General features: G+C 30.8%; 2 protein-coding genes across 3 annotated transcripts; both read right to left on the bottom strand.

The window, feature by feature from the left end:
- Positions 1 to 1061: 1061 nt before the first annotated feature.
- LOC129314969 (nuclear intron maturase 4, mitochondrial-like) lies at positions 1062 to 5519 on the bottom strand. Its single transcript, XM_054958456.1, is given in 3 exon segments — positions 1062 to 3935; positions 3938 to 4717; positions 4977 to 5519. Coding segments are annotated over 3 exon segments (2397 nt in total). The 5' UTR covers positions 5065 to 5519; the 3' UTR covers positions 1062 to 2406.
- Positions 5520 to 12440: 6921 nt separating this feature from the next.
- On the bottom strand, positions 12441 to 19248 carry LOC129315261 (probable choline kinase 2). Of its 2 annotated transcripts, XM_054958847.1 has the most exons (10): positions 19023 to 19248; positions 17292 to 18058; positions 16770 to 16891; positions 16395 to 16590; positions 15789 to 15906; positions 15668 to 15715; positions 15264 to 15364; positions 14411 to 14537; positions 12751 to 12777; positions 12441 to 12641 (listed from the first exon to the last, which is right to left on the bottom strand). In XM_054958847.1, exons 2-10 carry the CDS (start codon positions 17979 to 17981, stop codon positions 12529 to 12531), a joined length of 1542 nt encoding a protein of 513 aa, XP_054814822.1. In that variant the 5' UTR covers positions 17982 to 18058; positions 19023 to 19248; the 3' UTR covers positions 12441 to 12528. The 2 variants fall into 2 exon arrangements, with proteins under 2 accessions (XP_054814822.1, XP_054814823.1); XM_054958848.1 differs by lacking the exon at positions 12751 to 12777.
- Positions 19249 to 19611: the final 363 nt, after the last annotated feature.

Below are 19611 nucleotides of genomic sequence, written 5' to 3'. Positions count from 1 at the left end.
TGCGTTTTGAAGGGACGTAATTATCTAATTTTCATCAAAACGATTATCAATCAATCAATTGCATAAATTGTTTACCTGAAATATTTCATAAAATTCCTTATTGATTAAACTTGAGATTTATAAAATAGATTTAGGCAAAAGTGCACATTTAGTTCTCTAATTTCTATGAAGTTCAATCTAATCTATTAATCTTATAAAGTATATATCTCTAATACTCTAATCCTAACATTATTAGTCTTAAATGATAAATTTTTGTATCAATTATTATTATTTAAACATTAATTTTTAATAATATTTGGAAACTCATGCTGAGAGAGAAACAAAAGCCAAGCCTCTCAAATATAGAGCAAATTCATCCTCTCTAGCACTTCGATAAGCTAGGGGAAATAGGAACTATTATGTCAGTTGTTTTAAATGTCTAGAAGAGATATGAAGACAAGGATGCTCCAGCAGGCAGTGAAGTTTTTGATGCTTTGCATGGTTCGAAACATTATAGAACCAAGTTAAGAAAAAGCTGCTAGATAGAAATTTTGAAAAGTTTGATTTGATTTTAAGAAACTTGGATCATGTAAAAATTTCTATCTGCCTTTTTAACATGGAGGTCTTACGTGATTTCAATCAGTTAACATCAGAAGCTAGCTCATGTAATCAACAAAATTTGAAAACTATGTTCTGGAATATATCTAAAGTAATACTGGCCAATCATTCTCTGTCAAAATGAATGCTCTAGTTACCCTTCTATTTGATTCTTTAACTGGCACTTAATGCTTCAGAATTAAGAAATCAAATAAAACTTTCATCTAAGGGAATCAAAATAAAACTTGATGAGTCTAACAGGCCAACATTATAGTCATGCTTTGAGTTAACTGCTGCTGACTCGGTTGGATTACATAGTGAAAAATACCCTTAAAATCATTGAGACAGGAAAGCAACTGCTAAAGAACATGAAACTACTTGAAATCTTTACTTCATATAACATGGATGAGTAAACCAGAGAGAGTCATAAGAGTTTCTGCTATATTTCTAAGACATATCATTTATGATAACCACCACGACTTGCTTCTTGTAGCTTAAAGCTGAAAATTTGCTCAGCAAAAGTGGCACAGTGATAAAATAGGAAAATTGGCAAGATATTTATAACTCAGTCCATTAATTGAATCATTCCCTCTTCCAGCAAAATGGATACTCACACGGACTAAACTAAAGGAGGGAATGAAGACTCATCTTCCTTAATCCCAAAATCCTCACAAGAACGCCCCATCTTTTGCCATACATCTGTCTTGGCATCAAAGATTGCAGACTGACAATTTAAGCAGACACAAATAAGGTGTCATTGGTGCTGGGCAATCCAGACATGACCATGTAAGTAAGAACTACCTTAGAAAGAGTATTAAAAAAAAAAAATTTCTCATTTGAGATGGATGATGAGTTGTTGGTCATTTTCTTGAATAATCCTCTAGACATACAATCACATAAATAACCAGAGCTTCCCCTCAATTAGTGCTTAACTCAACTCAAATCTGAATTAGTTGGTAGCCTTGAATACCAAAACCAAATGATTCATTATTGGGAAACAAAAAACAAAAAAAAAGCAGCAGCAGCATCTAATGGAACACAATTGCCCACTTCACAAAGATCAGGGGCTTACTTGGATATACATTTAAAAGTACTTCCATTTTGGATTGGGAAAAAAAGGTATTTTTGCCTTCTTGTTTGGATGGTTATGCTACATAGTAAGAATTTTGCAAGAGATATTATATGAAGCATAAATTGTTAAGCATTAGGATACTGTGATCAAAAGAACTCTTTAAATACAATTCATTTGGCTACAAAATTTTATAACAAATTTTCTTAAATAAAATTTTAATAAGATATTCAAATATAAAAATAACTTATAATCTTAAAGTGTAAATATTTTAACATTTCCAAACCTATATGGATTAAAATATAAATAGCATTCCACAGAATTAATAATTGTAAATGTGTTTTAACATCTCATAATGCAAAACATGCCCTGATCTGAAGCCATCAACCATCATATAACAAGCAAGCGAATCTATCACTTATAAGCCTATCCAAGCAGGCCCTAAATCTAAAAATGGAATTTAGGATGACAACAAAAGCTCCATAAACCATTACCAAAAATCGAAGACAAATTTCTAGAGCTCCAATGCCTAGAATTATATAATCTGCAAATGATTGATCAGAATGAGATTCATGAAAGTAAAAATAGTCATAAGTAAAGGAGAGAATCACCTCGGGATATCAAACAAAATCTGCTAGTAAGCTGAGATTTAAATTTTGCACCTCATTTGCAAGAGAACCTTTAACATCTTCAACAAACTGATGTAATATATGACCATAATCCAAATAGCCTTATAAGGAATCTCCAATAATAGATAGCGCTTACTTCCATGCACCAAAATCAATGGACTGCAGAGATATGTGACCCAGGTACAAATCTTGCAGATGTTGCTTGCATAATCCAATTCGTCGTTTATTCAAGCTTGGATGGATGCAAGTTGAAAAGCCAGTCTTCCAGCTTGGAAACTTCTGCCTTTCCATAACATGAAGAGTATAGACACTTGGTGCTGCGGATGAGCACCCAATAACAAAACAGTTACAAGGTCTTGACTGTGTCACTAATCTTGCCAGAGACAACAAACACAAACCACTGTAGGAAATTCCATACATTAATGACTCATTATTATCAAAAGCTTCAACATCCAAAGTTTCATTTGTCATCTTATCCTCTATCTCCTCAGTTAATGGAAGCCTGCTGAGTTCCTGGTCAAACCGCTTCTCTATCTCAGTTTCATGTATCCGATACTTCGCTGCTAAAGTACGGATACATGATTTCCGAACTTCAACAGAAATCAAGAGCTTTACCTCATTAAAGTTAACACAATTCTGATACCATCTTAGCCAGCGGCGTACAATCCCTGAAAACCAGTCAATAATTTCAGCAGTATCTTGCAAGATAAGTAAAGTAGCAGGGCGGGGGCATCCATTAGATGTGACCAATCCATATCTCTGGAGACGTTTTTTAATAGCACATAACGGAGCAATAATCTCAGTTTGTTTAATTTCAAGTTGTGTTGAGATGTCAGAATTTGATAAAAGCTGGAGTGTAGAAGCTGTCTCAGAAGATATATACTTATCCACCTGTTTTAGAAATTCATAATATGAATCTTTAAGCTCTTGGGGTAGAGATGGTTCAGCAACACACTTAGATAGGATGATTTCTTCACTTGCAGCATTTTTAGCTTGAATAACTTGCATCCATATCTTCATTAAGTGTTTATACCAATGGTCAGTTTCCATTCCAGACTTACGGAAGCATGAAATGTTGTTTAGCAAAGAGCTATTATTAGCTAAGTGTTTGATTTCTGATTCCTTAACCTTCTTTAAACCATGCCCCAGCCATTTCTTCCCAATTCTAGTTGTCCCATAATTCCAGGCCTCTTGCCTTTGTGAAGCAAATAATTCAATTTTTTTCTTTAACTTGTGAACAGCTTTAACCGCAGGACTTTCTCTAACATTTCTTCTAATTGAAGTTCCCAGAAAGCGAATAGTATCAGATCCATCACAAGGTAGTATATCTGTTTGGTCATCCACATCCAGGAGCAAAGAGTCCTTCAAATAAGTTTGGATCTCAGACTTCAAACTAACAGCAGATTCTCTAGAACCAGAAACTGCAAAAAATATCTCATCCATAACTCGGCAAGAGTATACTTTGAGACCAGGAGTCCCTTCAACTAAGCACTTAGGATCATGACTTTTCAACTGTCTCCTAAACCAACTGCGCAATTTGGAGCATGATTTATCTTGATCATCACAACTTCCACCATTAATAGCTTCATATTTCATTGACAACCTGTAAAATTCTCGATCAAAGAGGTCAAAATATATATTCATGAGAATAGACGATAAAACCCTTCTTGTGGAAGACCATGGCCCTTTGGGAAACCTCCAAACTCAAAATTCAGTGCCTGGGCCTCAAACATGCCCCAAATCATCGCATATAATTTTGGGTCTTCTATTTTGTCCTCCATTTCTGAGACAAGCTTAGTTAAGACAGCAGCATCTAACTTTTTGGTTACATGCAATGTGAACCACCAGTCAGGATTCAAGATCCCTTTGCAGATGTACTTTAAGGCTGTGGAGTGTCCCCTGCCACTTCGACAACCATGTGAAATTTTGGAGAAGTGTGGCCTATAAACAACTTCCAAAGTAATCCTGATAGCTTCTTGGAGAACCTTCAACTTTAAATTGGGGAGGACAAGAACATCTTTCTTCACACCTCTTGTTGAAATAGTGAAGGTATTGGCAGTGACATCAAAACTCCCATGGCATAGCTGTTCTGCCAAGGTATTGAAAGTGCTGTCATAGTTCAAATCCACATCAACATTAGAGTTAAGCTTCAGACAATTGTAAGCATCCTGAAGAGTTTCTGGATTGGAAACCACTTTTTCCATTACGTCTTGAAATTTCCCGTTCACATATTGCTCCTTGACTCTCTTTTTAATGCGGAATTCAAGCAATCTCTTGAGCTCCATTCGACTCTTTGCCTTTTTCTCAACAACTTTAGAAGATTCCTCAACAAGACTGGCCAGGTCTTTTGCCAATGTAAAATTCCCAAATTCCTTATCCATGTTATCATTAGCCAATGGCATTGTTGAATAGGCGCCTTCTTGTATTCTATCAAGAGGTTTACCTGATACAATGAATACCAATTGTCTCGTATGCACAGGAAACTACCACTTCAAGTCTTATTTAGTCATAAAAAACCGAAAGTATCTTATAAATAAATTAGACAATCGCTAAGTTTCTTTTTCCTTAAAAAAAAAAAAACATGCCACAATCAGAGTTCGAAACAGTGACCCAGCCTCCCAAGTTTCAGTGCACTAGTAATGTTCAGCTGCTTGCTTATATTATTAACTGTGGAAAGGGAAAGTTTGAGTGAAATAGCTTACCCGTATCAATCAAAAGAGAAGAATTGGCGCTGAGAAAGTTCAGACTCTGAATTATGCCACATTTCAGAAGCTTTGGTCTGCAGATCATGATTTCAGAGACAGCGCCACGTTATGCCAATATGGGAAGTTCCATTCAATGGGTCTAGAATCATGTAGAACAAGAAAAATGTGAGAGGAAAATTAAGATGTTACAGAAAAGAGACCCCAATAAGTTGCCAACTTGCTGCTTAACCACAGAATAGTTCATACTAGTAGGAGGTAAAATTTGGAAGCTTTAAATTTCAATGAAAGCTTGCTACGAAAGTCTAAAGTAACAGTTAAAAACAAAAAAGAAAATGAAAAATGGTGCTGGAACCTTAAAAACTACGGACTCAATGCGGAGCAATAGATTACCCAGGAAATTTCTCAGACGTTCAAAGATACAAACGAGGTTGACTTTTTTATTTTCGAACAAACAATCCAAAACAAACACAAAAATCAAACAGGGAATATGTAGAAACCAACAGAAGAAAATCCGAGAAATTCTGAGCTGCGTTCTGGACATTCTCCCCAGTCCTCCGCTGCGTTAGTGCGTTCTCATTTATTTATTTTTTTTTCCAATTCTTTCTTTGTTTTTTTCCAGGAAAAATGACAATCACAGACCACATAGAGACATTAATTATAATTAGGGATCACGAAATTTGAAAATCTTAGAAAAGGATCAAGCCATAATTAATGTTTTTTTTAATGCCCTCAATAAATAAATTATTTTATTTTAAAATATAAATAGAAGTAAATATGAAAGATGGTATTAATTTAAAAATAACTAATTACTTTATTAAAAATATGATTCAATTAAAAATATCTTATATTTTTTGACGGAGCGAGTATTTATTATGGACACTTAAAAAAAATACATTAATTATACTTTAAAATACTAAAAATATTTTATATTTTTCAACATTCAACCTCTCAAAAAATATCTTACATTTTAATCGAGAGATTATGGCATTTCACTCAAAACTAAATATTAAATTATTTATTTATTAAGAGATTTTTTAAAAGAAAAACATATTAATTACACCCTAAAAGGTGAAATATTATAAATACCTTATATTTTTTAATAAAATAAGTAAATTATTAAATTAAAGGGCACAAAAAAAGTGGAGTTGTGATTTGATATTTTCCATATTTCTTTTTTATTATTATACATAAAGGAAAGGCTCAAAGTATCAATTCGTGATTTGTCTTGTTAGAGCAAAGGTTCAAGTTCAAGCAGAGAGCGTAGCATCTCATGAAAACCCAGCATCACATTAAGGCCTCTCTTAGCAAAAAAAGTCTACAATTCTTTATCTTGTGCTAACATCTTTAACTACCATTCAATTGAATTAGTAATTTTGATAATGGCACATGAGACATATAATAGTTGAAAGGATTTAGTGCAAGTGGTGGGAGTCAAGATAACCTTGTCTAAAAGCTAAAAGTGGTTATAAAATGAGATCTAAAAATTATTGTTTAGTTATTTTTTATAAAATCACAATTAATTTAGATTCTGTCTCCTTATCACAAGTTTAACATAAGTGATAAAGAGATGCTTTGCATTTCAAAAATCATAATAAATGTTAGCGTAATAACAATTTCTCTTTTGTACCCCTCTCTAATGTCCTTTTCTATGAATTTTTTAACAATTTTTTTGCACTTTTTTCTTATTATATCTAGTTAAATTATCAAATTATTTTTCTCAATTTAATTTATAGTGCTATTAATTTTTCTAATAATTTTTAATTATATCATTCATTTTATTATATCTTTTATTTAAAATATGAGGTATTATATTTAAAATAGACAATTCACTTAAAAATTTCACCGAATCATTGATGCATATTATAAAATCTACCCCCAATATATAAAAATATAATCAAAATAAATTATCATAAATTTTAATTTTTCCTAAATTTTGTAGGTTATTACATTTTTTTCCTCTTATGAAAATCAATCTTCTAAATTTCTAAACATACAAATCTCAAAATTCAAATAAATGGTAAATTAAGGATGTATATATTGCATACTTGAAAAGAAAAAGGGACATTACAATTTTCAAAAATCCTCAACCATGCATAGGCATAATTTTAATTGAAAACATTCCAAAGCATACTTACACAGATATACCCAAAGGATCAAATAAAAAATCTAAGTTCTGATACCATTCTGTCACACCTACAATAACAAGTGTGACTAGCATGAAATAAATGTTAATCTTGATTCATAAACCTAATCCATATATATTTCTAATTACAATTGAAAAAGATCATACACTTCAATGATATAAAATCAAATGATATTGTGATATTCATGACTTTCTGAGAAGATTTTTAGTAAATCTTTGAAAGAAAGTTTTGAGCACTATTAAATAACTAATTTGAACATATTACAAGAATTACTTCCTCAATCTTTATAAGAATTACAAGAATGATATCATTAAAAATCATATCATTCATTTTATTATATCTTTATTTAAAATATGATGTATTATATTTAAATATACACTTCACTTGAAATTTTCACTGAATCACTAATGCATCTTGTAAAATCTACATCAACATATAAAAATATGATCAAAATATATTATCATAATTTTTAATTTTCTCTAAAATTTTTTGGGTTATTACATTTTTTTCCCTCTTATGAAAGTCAATCCTTCAAATTTTCAAGCATACAAATCTCAAAATTCAAATGAGTAATAAATTAAGAATGTATATACTACATACTTGAAGAGGAAAAGGGACATTATAATTTTCAAAAATCTTCAATCATGCATAGGCATAATTTTAATTGAGAACATTCAAAGCATATTTACACAAATACATCCAAAGGACCAAATAAAAAATCTAAGCTTTGATACCATTCTGTCACACCCACAATGCCAAGCTTGACTGACACAAAATAAATGTTAACCTTGATTTATAAACCTAATCCGTGTATATTCCTAATTACAATTGGGAAAGATTACACACTTCAATGATATAAAATTAAATGATATTGCAATACTCATGACTTTTTGTAAAGATTTTCAGTAAATCTCTGAAGGAAAGTTTTAAGTACCATTAAACAATTAATTTGAATGGATTACAAGAATTACTTCCTAAATCTTTACAAGAATTACAAGGATGATATAATTTTTAATTATATCGTTTATTTTATTATATCTTTTATTTGAAATATGATGTATTATATTTAAAATATATATTTCACTTGAAAATTCCACTGAATCACTAATGTATCTTGTAGATTCTACCCCTAACATATAAAAATATAATCAAAATACAAGAATTATATCAAACAAGTATTGAAATAAAGAGGTAGATATCTTGCTTGTTGTTTAAACAACTATTGAATGCAATAAAATAATAATTTAAATTTATATCAAACAAGTAGAGGGTCCCTTGTATAATGCAAATGAAAGGATTGTATGATTCTAACATTTGGTATACAAATAAATAAAGGATGTTTCATAATAAAACTCATTACTAAAATAATTATAATATGCATAAACATATGTATCCTGAATCATGTTTATTTTCTCAAGATAAGATGACAATACCTCAAATATCTAAGTTATCTTAAGCACTTCAAATACGTGGACATGGATAAATATTTTCTAATAATCCAATACAATACTCACAATATAGAATGCTGAAATAACATTATCAACAAATGTGGGAAGCATATTTCAAACCCATTAAAATAGCAAAATAGACTTTAGAGCAAAAATCCCAAGATAAATTTATCCAGGAATTTAAAATAAGAATTTCTTTTTAAAAATAGAAATTAAGAAGAAAATAAAATATTTTTCTAAAAAACAAATTCCTTTTGAAAAATCCATAGAGCATGAGATTTCTATTACAAGCATAGAGCCCACATGAGTAAATCACTAATCATGTATGGTTCGTAGACTAGGTATGGATATATAATCTATGAAAATAAGTAACAAATCCAGCACAACCTAAGGCTACAAATCTCAAGTGCAAATCGAAGGCTAAGAATGTCAAATGCAGCTTAAAGGGTATGAAAAACAGGCATGTTATGTTTGATTCCACCATAAGTATTCCCAAGTACATCAGAAATCAATCCTTCAATATATGAAAATATTTATTGAAAAAGAATCTAAACCATATCTAGAAGGCAGAGTCAAAAATTTTTATTAAGGAGGGTCGAGATGACAAAATATATATAATAATTAAAAAAAAGCACACATATATATATATATCACTGATAAAATATAAATATTTTAATATATATATATATATATGTTTATATTTAATTTTACACATGTATAACAATATTTGTGTGTGTGTTTTTTTTTAAGTTTTTCTCATCGATTTTTTATGGTATAAAATTATTAATTATTATATTTACGATAAATGTTTTAGCAATTTCTTTATCAATAGGAATTATCATTAAATTGGTGAAAATGTTATCATCCCTATAAGCATTAAATGATTTAAATATATCATTAGAATTTAAAGTTTTGATCAATGTAATAAACTATATTATTTGTTTATTGAATTTACTATTTAATTTTTTTAATTAATAATTGTAGTAAACACATATAGCAACATATTAACAATGCTCAATTGTTATAAAATTTTTATGTCAATGAGATCAATTGTCATAAATTTTAATAACTTGATTATTTTAAAAAAAGTAAATTTTTTTTTTTTGGAAGAACATCTTCATCAAATTTCTTAACTTTTAGATAAGTAATTTTATAATAGATATCAAGCGCATAGAATTCAATATATCTTGAGATTTTTGTTACAATGTTTAACAAAGATTGTTAATAATAATTCTCATAATTTCTTTTATTAAATATAAAATAAAAGTAAATTAAAATGACATCCATATTTTAAGAGCATATATAACATTATTTTATTAGATCATATGATAACCATATCTTTAAATTACTAAAATAGTTACTCTATACATATGTCAAACACTACATATATAATTAAAATAAAAATTTAATCTAATATTTCATAACTTTTATAATGTGTTAACTCAAGAGAATCTAAAATATATAACTCATATATTTTATTAAAAAAATTAAAAAATTAGGAGGGCTGTGGCCCCTGTCGATTCTCCCTCTCTCCACCTCTGCATATCTATAAGCGGTTTTTTCAAAGTTTTCTCTATAAACTTTTATACGCTTTAAAAAAAGTCTTTAAAAAAAAAAGACTCCTGACAAATAGTCAAATATTTAAAATTGTGATTTAGTTATATTTTCAATTAAGATAGAAAAATCCTCTTCTATGTGTAAATTGTTTTGCTAACAAATTACAGTACTCATTTCATCAAGCTCAACCCAAAACGGATGTATATAGCAAGTACTGCTTTCAATTAAAAAATAATTGTAAAATAAACTTTCAAATAGACTGGAATTTCATACAATACCACAATGAGTCAAGATTCAGACATGCTAAGAGCCAAGAGAATGAAAATATGTATGCTTGAAACTAACAAAAACAATAGAACAACATTCCATATGTACTGAAATTCAAGCTTCCCTCACTTACCCCAAACAACATCGACAGAACAGGGGAAGGAAGAAGAAGTTGACGGCGTGAATCGGACCTCCGGCAGTAGCTGACCAGCTCTTTGCATGCTTACTATCTATGTACAGAAATAAGGGAGAAGGAAAAGGAAGGAGTTCCGACGGCGTTGAAAATGGAGAAAGAGGAAGCGCCACGAGCTTGACAGAATCCACCGCAGAGGTGAACGAATGGCGACCCCCGCACACGTGCGTCGGTGAACAGAAAAAAACTTAAATTTGGTTTATTCTCATTTTTTATTTTTAAAAATTATTTTGTAGTACAGTTTTAAAAATTATTTTTAAAATAAAATAAAATAAAAATTCATTTGGGTATAAATAGTTAATAATAATAATTATTAATAAAAATTAACTGATAATGATAATTATAAATAGTTAATAATAATAATAATTAATAATAAAAATTGATTAAAATAACTATAATTTTTAATAATTAAAAGTAGTATATTTTAAAAATAAAAAGTGAAAAGAGCATAAAGTTGTTTTTTTTTAAAAATAAAAAAAAACAGTTTTGGAAACAACTAAATGAACAACACTTATCCAAATAAATTTTAATTTTTTATGTTTTTTTTAAAATTATTTTTAAAAATAAAAATCAAACAAGCCCTAAGGTCCCCTTTTGTGCATTTTGATTCCTGACCTTTTTTTATTATTATTACTTTATTTCTTTAAATGAGGGCGAAAAATGGTAACTCAAAGGCTGAAGAATAAAAATAAATATAAAAATCCCTTCTGAGCTAATTTTTCCTAAAATTTCTGGGTTATTACATAATACTCCTCTGATTTTTTTAATAACCCCATCAATACTAATGAAAAAAATATAAAGAATAAAAGTATATAAAATTTTAAATATACTTTTACGTATCAAATCCAAAAAATAATATTATATTACATTTTTTCTATCATAAAAAATAATTATATATATATAATATTATTTAAAAAATTCACAGCATAATTTATAAATAAAATTAAATACAATTTCAAGAATGTGCGACAGAAGGGAGGACTTACCAAATCTCAATCTACTGATTCATTGACTCGCCAAGGATTCTGGCCACAGCCACTAGGCACCGGAAACGGAGATCCCCCAGCAAAAAGATTCCTCGCTGTTTTTTTTCAATAACATTTTTTGAAAATAAAATTTTTTAATATTTTAAACCAAATCTATAACAAGTGAATTTTATATCGAGGTTAATTTTTTTCAACAGTTGAATTATTTGAATTTTGTACTCATGTTATATTTGAATAACTCCTAAAAACACATCCAAATCACATCAGAAATTTATTTTTACCAAATTTAATAAATAGTTGAATTCTTTAAATATACTTTTGCCAGATGTAAACTGAAAAACAAGCACACACTAAGTATTATAAAATCTGATAATTATTTAGTCTCTGAAAAATTGCTTGACATTTTATTTTTTTGACAAATGACATATTGTGAAAATTATATATTAAGAAACTATTACTTGTAAGATTATTGACTACAATGAAATAAAAAATAACTACTTTGTTTCTGTAAAATTATTTATCACATCTAATTATACAAACTATATTTAACTACTTTTCCTAATTCTTATAAAGTTAATTAAAAGTTCTTTATAGTTTAGATAGGATGGGATGGAGTATCTTGAGAATAACATAGAAATTTGTTATGGATCCATGAGAGAGATCCTATTATGAATCATGATATGCTGTAGACCCTGATTTTTGTTATGCTCTTTTCAGTTAAAAAAAAAGAATAACATAGAAATTTGATCAACAAAAATAATATTTTGCACTGACGTCAACCTTCAAGCTATTGACAAGCAAAGCAATTTTTTTTCAAAAAGAAATTGATTATTTAAAATGATGTGAATCAATTACATGTTTAAAAATGCAGTGCATTTTTTCTTCTCACGCAAAAAAAAAAAAAAGAGAGAGAGAGAAAACAAATGAATAATCAATGGGCTGCACAAATGTTGTTCAACTTCTTGACCTGAAAACGCTCATTCCAAATACTTTCTTCAACTTCTTGAAGAAAGGGGTCTTGACCGAGTTTCCTCTGTTTGATGAAGACTGATCTTGAGTTCGATTTTCTGCAAAAATTTCAAAAAAGAAAATGTAATAATCTGATTAGCTATTAATAATAATAGCATATTAGCATTTAGCATTTTTATTGTAAGAAAAACTTATTTTAATATCTACCGCTTGAGGTTTCAGCAGCAGCAACACCTATAGGAAACAAAATTTCCACGTGAGTAGTAATAATATTACTTATAACTGTCATATATTCAGATAAAAAAAAACTCGCTTTTATTATATGAAATTTAATAAAATCAGTTATACTGCTCATACAATAGTAAATTAATGTATTTTATATTTTACAGGCGGGAGAGAAATATCCTTTTTTATGTTACAAAATATATGCAAATATGAGTTTAGTTCATTTTTACCGTGAAATGAATTGTTTTTTTTATTTAGAATAAAATTTAAGAGAGAAAAGTAGTTTCTTTAATATTCAAAAAAATTGGTCTATGTGAGGAATAAATAATGATAACAGGAACACTAATTTAATTGATAACTGAATTCAGTGCCAAGAAATCATAATTTTTCTTTTGCACGTCCATAAATCATGCAAAAAGAATGTATTATTGATTCTTCAGAATAAAAACTATTTTTTCTTCTGGACGAATATTTAGAAATTATTATTTGAAAATGCAAAAAATAACTAATACCTTGTACAAGTAAGAATTAAAAAGGAGTTACTTTTCATTAAAAAAAAGAACTTATTTTAAAAAAAAAAGAATAACTATTTATATAACTGCCGTAAATATATAATTTCGTATAACGAAAATAAGTGAATTTCAGTAACAAACTGAAATATAGAATTATATTGTTAAAGTTGCAAATATGCTACTTTTATACATATACATGGCTAAAAAATAACAAAAAGAGAAGTCGCAACGTATCCAAGCTTTTGGATTATTTAGGCTTGAGAAAATATAAATTTTTTAGTGAGATAAAAACCTAAAAAAGAACTTTAATCACCTATTACTTTCTATATTATTTTTCCTTTCACTAATTAAATAAGTTCCAATTTTTCTTGATTTCCATCTAATTTCTAATATAACGAAACCCTATTTTCCTCCATGTCGAGAGTATTGGAGATGACAAAATTTTTGTTTGTTCAAAGAAGAACAGTCCCACGCAGCAAGGGTTCAAAATAATCTGGACAAGTAAATTTTTCACAATACTAGGCCATGGAATTTAAAAAATAGGAAATTGCTTTTTTTTTTTCCAACTTGGGACTATGAATAATTTAAGAAAAATTACCAATAAATAGTGCCAAGTGGTCATTCCATGCATTACATAGAATCTGATAAATAGATCACACTATTCACATGATATGAACAGTACAATTCATTTTAGATTTTATATATATATATATATATATTTATTTATTTATTTATCTATTGTGATTGTGATTGCAATTGTAATTGTGAATTTGCAAAAAATTCACGGCTGCAAGGGTCCAGGAATCTTAGAACAGTTTTAAGAGGGGACTCTAGAAGCTGAACTTCACATATAATCTCTATCTCTTCGTCATTAACATTAATAATTAACAGATAATATAATGTCAGATGGAGGCATAAATCTTGGGCTATATATACATACAAAAACACATCCATAAAAGTATAATTTCATGTTAAGAACTAGAACATAATCAAAATATCATTTTTTAAACACATACACCACATTTGATGATCATCAAAAATTCATATTCTGTTTATGTCAGTAGCAACCTATTAACAAAGCAGTAGTAGTACAAGACCACCCATACATCCAGTTAAGTTTCATTCATTACCTTCAGTCGTAATAGTTTCAAGGGAAGGTCCAGCAGAGCACAAAAGATACGGTTTCCTTGCCCAATACTCTTTAATTCTCTGTTTTGCGTACTCCATGTAGTTGAAATCGATCTTGTTTACATGTGCCTGGGGAATTCATAAGAAATGTCAACAAATATTTAGATTACTATGCTCCTATAAGTCCCTACTGGGTCTAAGACACATAGTATAGGACTTCTTTTTTTTTGGTTAATCAGGCACATGTGTTCTTATATAGGAAGCAATCCTGTTTGAGGCACAGTTGAGCATTTAACATGGTCACATCTCTCAGCAGCAGGGAGTCAAACCTCATAGTATAGGACTTTCAGTAGTCACTGTTATTAAGGTAGTCATAAAGGAGAACTGGTAGAAACTTGAAAAGTTTAAAGGGCTTTAATATGTTTCTACTAAGATATTTTGATACTACTAAGTCATCTAGCTACAGGTCAATAAAGAAAAACTACAAGGGAAAAAAATCTAACTATCAAAAAAAAAAAAAATCTAAGGTAGATGCTGCAGAATCTGTCTCTCAAGAATCAGCACAAGAAGAATGTTTCTTTTTTCTACTATTATATGGAATCTGACACCATTGGGTCATATTCAAGTTTTGTTAGGTTCAACTGAATATAGCTCTCTCAATATGATTTTTTATTTATTATTTTTAAGATTCAAATCATCAACTTTATTTAAAGAGAATTGAGTCCCTTTCACTTGACCTAATCACCGTCGGCATAAGAATGTCTATTTATGATTGACTGGTCTTCATATCTCAGGTGCAATGTCTATTTAACAACCTCTTATTACTAATGCTAAAGAGAGAAGATGTGAAAGTACCGAAATTACTCCCCACAAGCCCCAGAATAGATGATTTGCAAGTGTATACTTCTCAGCTTCCTGAAGTAACTGCTCTACTTCACTGTCACTAGGTTCCTGGCCTGCATTTGAGTCCAGTAATTTCAGTATGGAAATCATAAGTCAGTATTTGAGGAGAAAAATAGTCCTGTAATGAATGATGAAAAGTAAGCATATCTTATTCTGTATAGTTTTTAAAATGAACGCCAAAAGTGAATTTTTATACCATGCAACAACTTGACTGTTCATATTATGAACTAAATCATCAATTTTATTTAAACACAAAACAATATCCCCTCTTTAATACATCTACACCATAAGATGAAGTTGTGCTGAAATAAAGAAAGAACGACTGCGCAATATCAAGAACCAAATAAATTCACTACCTGAAGTACTCAAATATGCCTGCACAAATCTTTTACGCTCCTCCAAATCTGTCAAGAGAAAGTGAGATGCAACCATATAATAAAGAATGATGAATGAAAAGAAATTATATAAGCATCATACCAGGACATTTACTGAAGTCAAGAACATGAGGTGCATCTGTATGATAATCAGCTGCCATCTCGCAGAAGTGGTTTGCAATGTCGTATGCCACAGGATTATAACCTGAATATTCGTAATCCTGTTACAAAAGGGCAACATTAAAATCATAAGTCCAAGATCATAGATCATTTTCAAAATCTCATATCTACGATTAAAAATTACATCATCATTCAAAATAATCAGTCATTAAGACAATTTGACCTTAAAATGCTGGAAAGGCTTGCAGCAACGAAGTTCATCACGCTATAATTAAGACAACTCTAGGGTTCTGTATCCAGATTTGGAATAATAGGCTGCTACCATTCAGGGTAGATTTCTTCTCTTATTCTTTTCACAAAGTATAAGGATAATTTTTCCATAAATGTATGTACAGTATCCAAATGGGAAAATTCCACAGCACTTTGAGCAGTGCAGTGGAAGTTGCTATACCAAATGGCAAAATCGATGTATGGCAAGTCTATGACTACAGCAGAACTAGCCTTTTCTTCAAAGCAAGTCCACCAATTAAAAAGAAAACATGAAGCAACAAAATCTTACTTTCACAAACTAGCAAAAACAGAGACTCACGATTAGGGTCACAGAATTGGTCTCTTCTTTAAGCATTATGTTACCATATTGCAAATCATTGTGGCAAAACCCTATCAGTTGCTGATCGCTTGAGAGTTCCTTTTCCAAAATATCAACTTCCTTGTCAATTGTGTCCAGGTAAAAGGCTTCAACTTCTTCAGGGGAAGATAAACCCTTGGCTATGCTAATCCATTTTCTGAAGCATTAAGATAAAACTGTTTTAGAAATGACCGAACTTAAAATCTGGAAGAAGCAACAAACCTTATCTAGTGAGAAAGGTGACTGGGTTCTTATCTATCATAGAGTGACAAACAAACTCTTCTCTCCAAGTCTTTTAAGGAGTGAGGATGGGATGGGTGATCAGAAAGCACATACCGTATTTTATCCCATACGATGATTTTCTTTGGACCAGGCATCTCAAGATTATGGAACTCCTTCATTTTGGCTGCTATAAGAGCAGAGATAGATGGATCACGCAGGTCAGATGCTGATAAAGTCTGGAGAATTAACAGAGGAGTTAAACAGAGGAGTCTCATTCGGGGAAGGGTGTACTGAGCATATCAACTTCAAAATGGGATAGTGCTGAATAGATCTGAGCAATTGCTAAATATTACATATCATTACACGGCATTAACTGTGACAGAGGCCTTCCTTTGGTATTTTCATGAATAATGTCACTTAGAAACTTATGCTTTCAATTCAAGTTAAGCTTATCCTTGACATAGAACCAAAGCTTCTTGAATCAAGTTGTCAAGACATTAAATAATTGTACAAGTTATATACTGCATTCATTCTACAGTTGATTGATGAACCAAGTTCGAAAATATCAAATTAATGCAAGGTAGTTTGAGTGTTAATAGTTTTAAGATGAGTAAAAATAAGTACAGATCTGATTACCCGTGCTTTGATGAACTCTTCAATGCGGCCATTAGAAAACCGGCCCAGAAGTTGGGGACCCTGCTCATTCTTAGACAGGAATTCAAATGCCCGTATCTCATCATCCCTATCAAAGAAATTTTCCACACCCTCACCATAAATTCTAACAATAACTTTTCGTGAGGGTTCCTCAGTCTTCGTTGGCCATTTTATTTGGAATACCTTATTTGTCATTGCCCCCTTAAGAGGGATCACCTGCAATGCATCTGCATCTTGTACATCGTTCCATTCACTAGCTAATGATTTTAGAAGAGCCTTTGCTTCTTCAGGGAGATCAACTGATTTGTTGTTTGCAGGATGAACTGTTTTTTCCACAACAGAATCATCTTTTTTATCCTTTACAAGATGATCTGCTTTATCCTCCACGGAATGATCTGCTTTGTCCACTGCAGGATGATCTGCTTTGTCCACTGCAGGATGATCTGCTTTGTCCACTACAGGATGATCTGCTTTGTCCACTGCAGGATGATCTGCTTTGTCTACTACAGGATGATCTGCTTTGTCCGCTACAGGAGGATCTGCTTTGCCCCCCAGGGGATGATCCTCTTTGCCTATCACATTATGATCTGCTTTGTCCTCCAGGGGATGATCTGCTTTGTCTTCTACAGGATGATCAGCTTTGTCCTTTACAGGATTCTCCGTAGAAGCCATTGTGAAAGACTCCCAAACTCCAAGCAAAAACGAGGAATTACTGACTGTCTAGCTCCCTATATTCAAGAGATTCAGGCCTGCACAGCAAGGATAAATATGAACCATAAGAAAAAAGAATTAACACGATCGTTCAACACATACAATTATATCCAAGTAATGTCAATTGCCAGGTGACATTAACTAACTCATTACTCGTGTAGCATAGTGCAATGGTGGTCCCGACTTCCTCTTAAATTTTCTAATAAACGTAAATAGTGTCCAATGCTGACATGGATATAGTAGAGAGATGCAGTATATGAGAGGAAGGGCATGACAAAGGGAGAGAAAGATCATTATCCAATAAGAGTTTCTTTTTAAAAACAAGAAGGAAATTAAACAACTACGAAGATGTAAATAAGAAACTTAAAACGATTCAGCACTATAAACAATCATGGTAGTTTCTAATTCTGTGTTTGAAAAGGATGCCTCAATTTCTTTTTGGTCATCATGTCTGGGAAAAATAATAGAATCTCTTAAAGACCCAGAAGCAACCAGGTTGCTGTCCCTAACCTGAAAAAAATGGTGATCTAACAAGAACTACATGATTTATTGTTTCACCTATCTAGCTCAAAAATATATTTGTAATATGCATCTAAATTCAAAAACAAGACCTTAAATTCGAGTTTATGATTTTGAATCTTAAAAATAGATTAACTAGCAGTCTAGCACTCGCAGTCAATAAAGTGGAATGGAACAGGAAAATGGAAAACTGCGACCCCAATTTTTCAGACGAAATGCGATAAAAAATTAACTTCAAAATACTCATTATATGAAGCGAAAAGATCGTGATATGCGAATTAAAATCGTTTCATTTTGTCGCGTTCAACGTCTCAGAGCTTTCTGACCCAAACAAAAAACCATCAGCCAGTAAGATAATGCTAACACAACAGAACGGGGAAAAAGACGTGGAAAACTGATAATAACTCATCACATTTTCATCTCAATTTCCTTCAAGAATTCCATCAGAAAAGAGCAACGATTAACGAATCTACAAACACCAACCTCAAGGGAAGAGCAGGAACGAATCGAACACCAACTTAATCTCGGCGACCAGCGACCTCGCCGCCGGGAACGGTGATTAGAGGAAGACTGAAAAGGAGAGGAGCGGTTGAAGTGAATTTCAGCCGTTAGATTCGACCGCTCAGTGAGAGAGTGAGTGTAGCAAAATCGGTGATCAAGGTTCTGAAAGTGAATGAAGAGAACGAATTTATAGTATGAAGCTTCCACTAATTTAGTTCCTTCAGAAGAGGAACGGAAATTCAAATTTAGAAAAGCTCTACATTGTTACCATGACGACAAGTTATAAAATAGAAAATTATTGTTACTTCTTCTTTGACCTTGAGAAATGTTAATATTTTCTATAAAGAAATAGAATTCCTTATATCAATGATAAAAAAAATCAAGGATTAATGATGCATTGTTATCACATTGTTTTTTTTTTTAAATTTTATTCTTTGTCTCAAAATATTGATTTGAATAAAACAGGCATTTTATGCTTCAATAAAAGAATTTATGGTCCTAACTAAATCTGCTAGTTATCCTGCATCAGTTCCTAATTTCTTGTTCAAAACAAAAATGTATTATATTTTAG

This window comes from Prosopis cineraria, unplaced genomic scaffold (genome assembly GCF_029017545.1).
Source record: "Prosopis cineraria cultivar Desert tree isolate PC_DT_omini unplaced genomic scaffold, ASM2901754v1 PC7, whole genome shotgun sequence".
NCBI classification, from domain to species: Eukaryota; Viridiplantae; Streptophyta; class Magnoliopsida; order Fabales; family Fabaceae; genus Prosopis; species Prosopis cineraria.
The sequence above is the reverse complement of the archived record's forward strand: the minus strand, read 5'-3'. Positions and strand labels throughout refer to the sequence as shown.

Coding starts and splice junctions, on each gene's coding strand:
- LOC129315261 (XM_054958847.1), bottom strand. CDS start 17,981: ATGGCTTCTACGGAGAATCCTGTAAAGGACAAAGCTGATCATCCTGTA. Junction 16,892..17,291: donor AAGAGTTCATCAAAGCACGG/GTAATCAGATCT, acceptor TTAATTCTCCAG/ACTTTATCAGCATCTGACCT. Junction 12,778..14,410: donor TGAAACTATTACGACTGAAG/GTAATGAATGAA, acceptor TGTTTCCTATAG/GTGTTGCTGCTGCTGAAACC.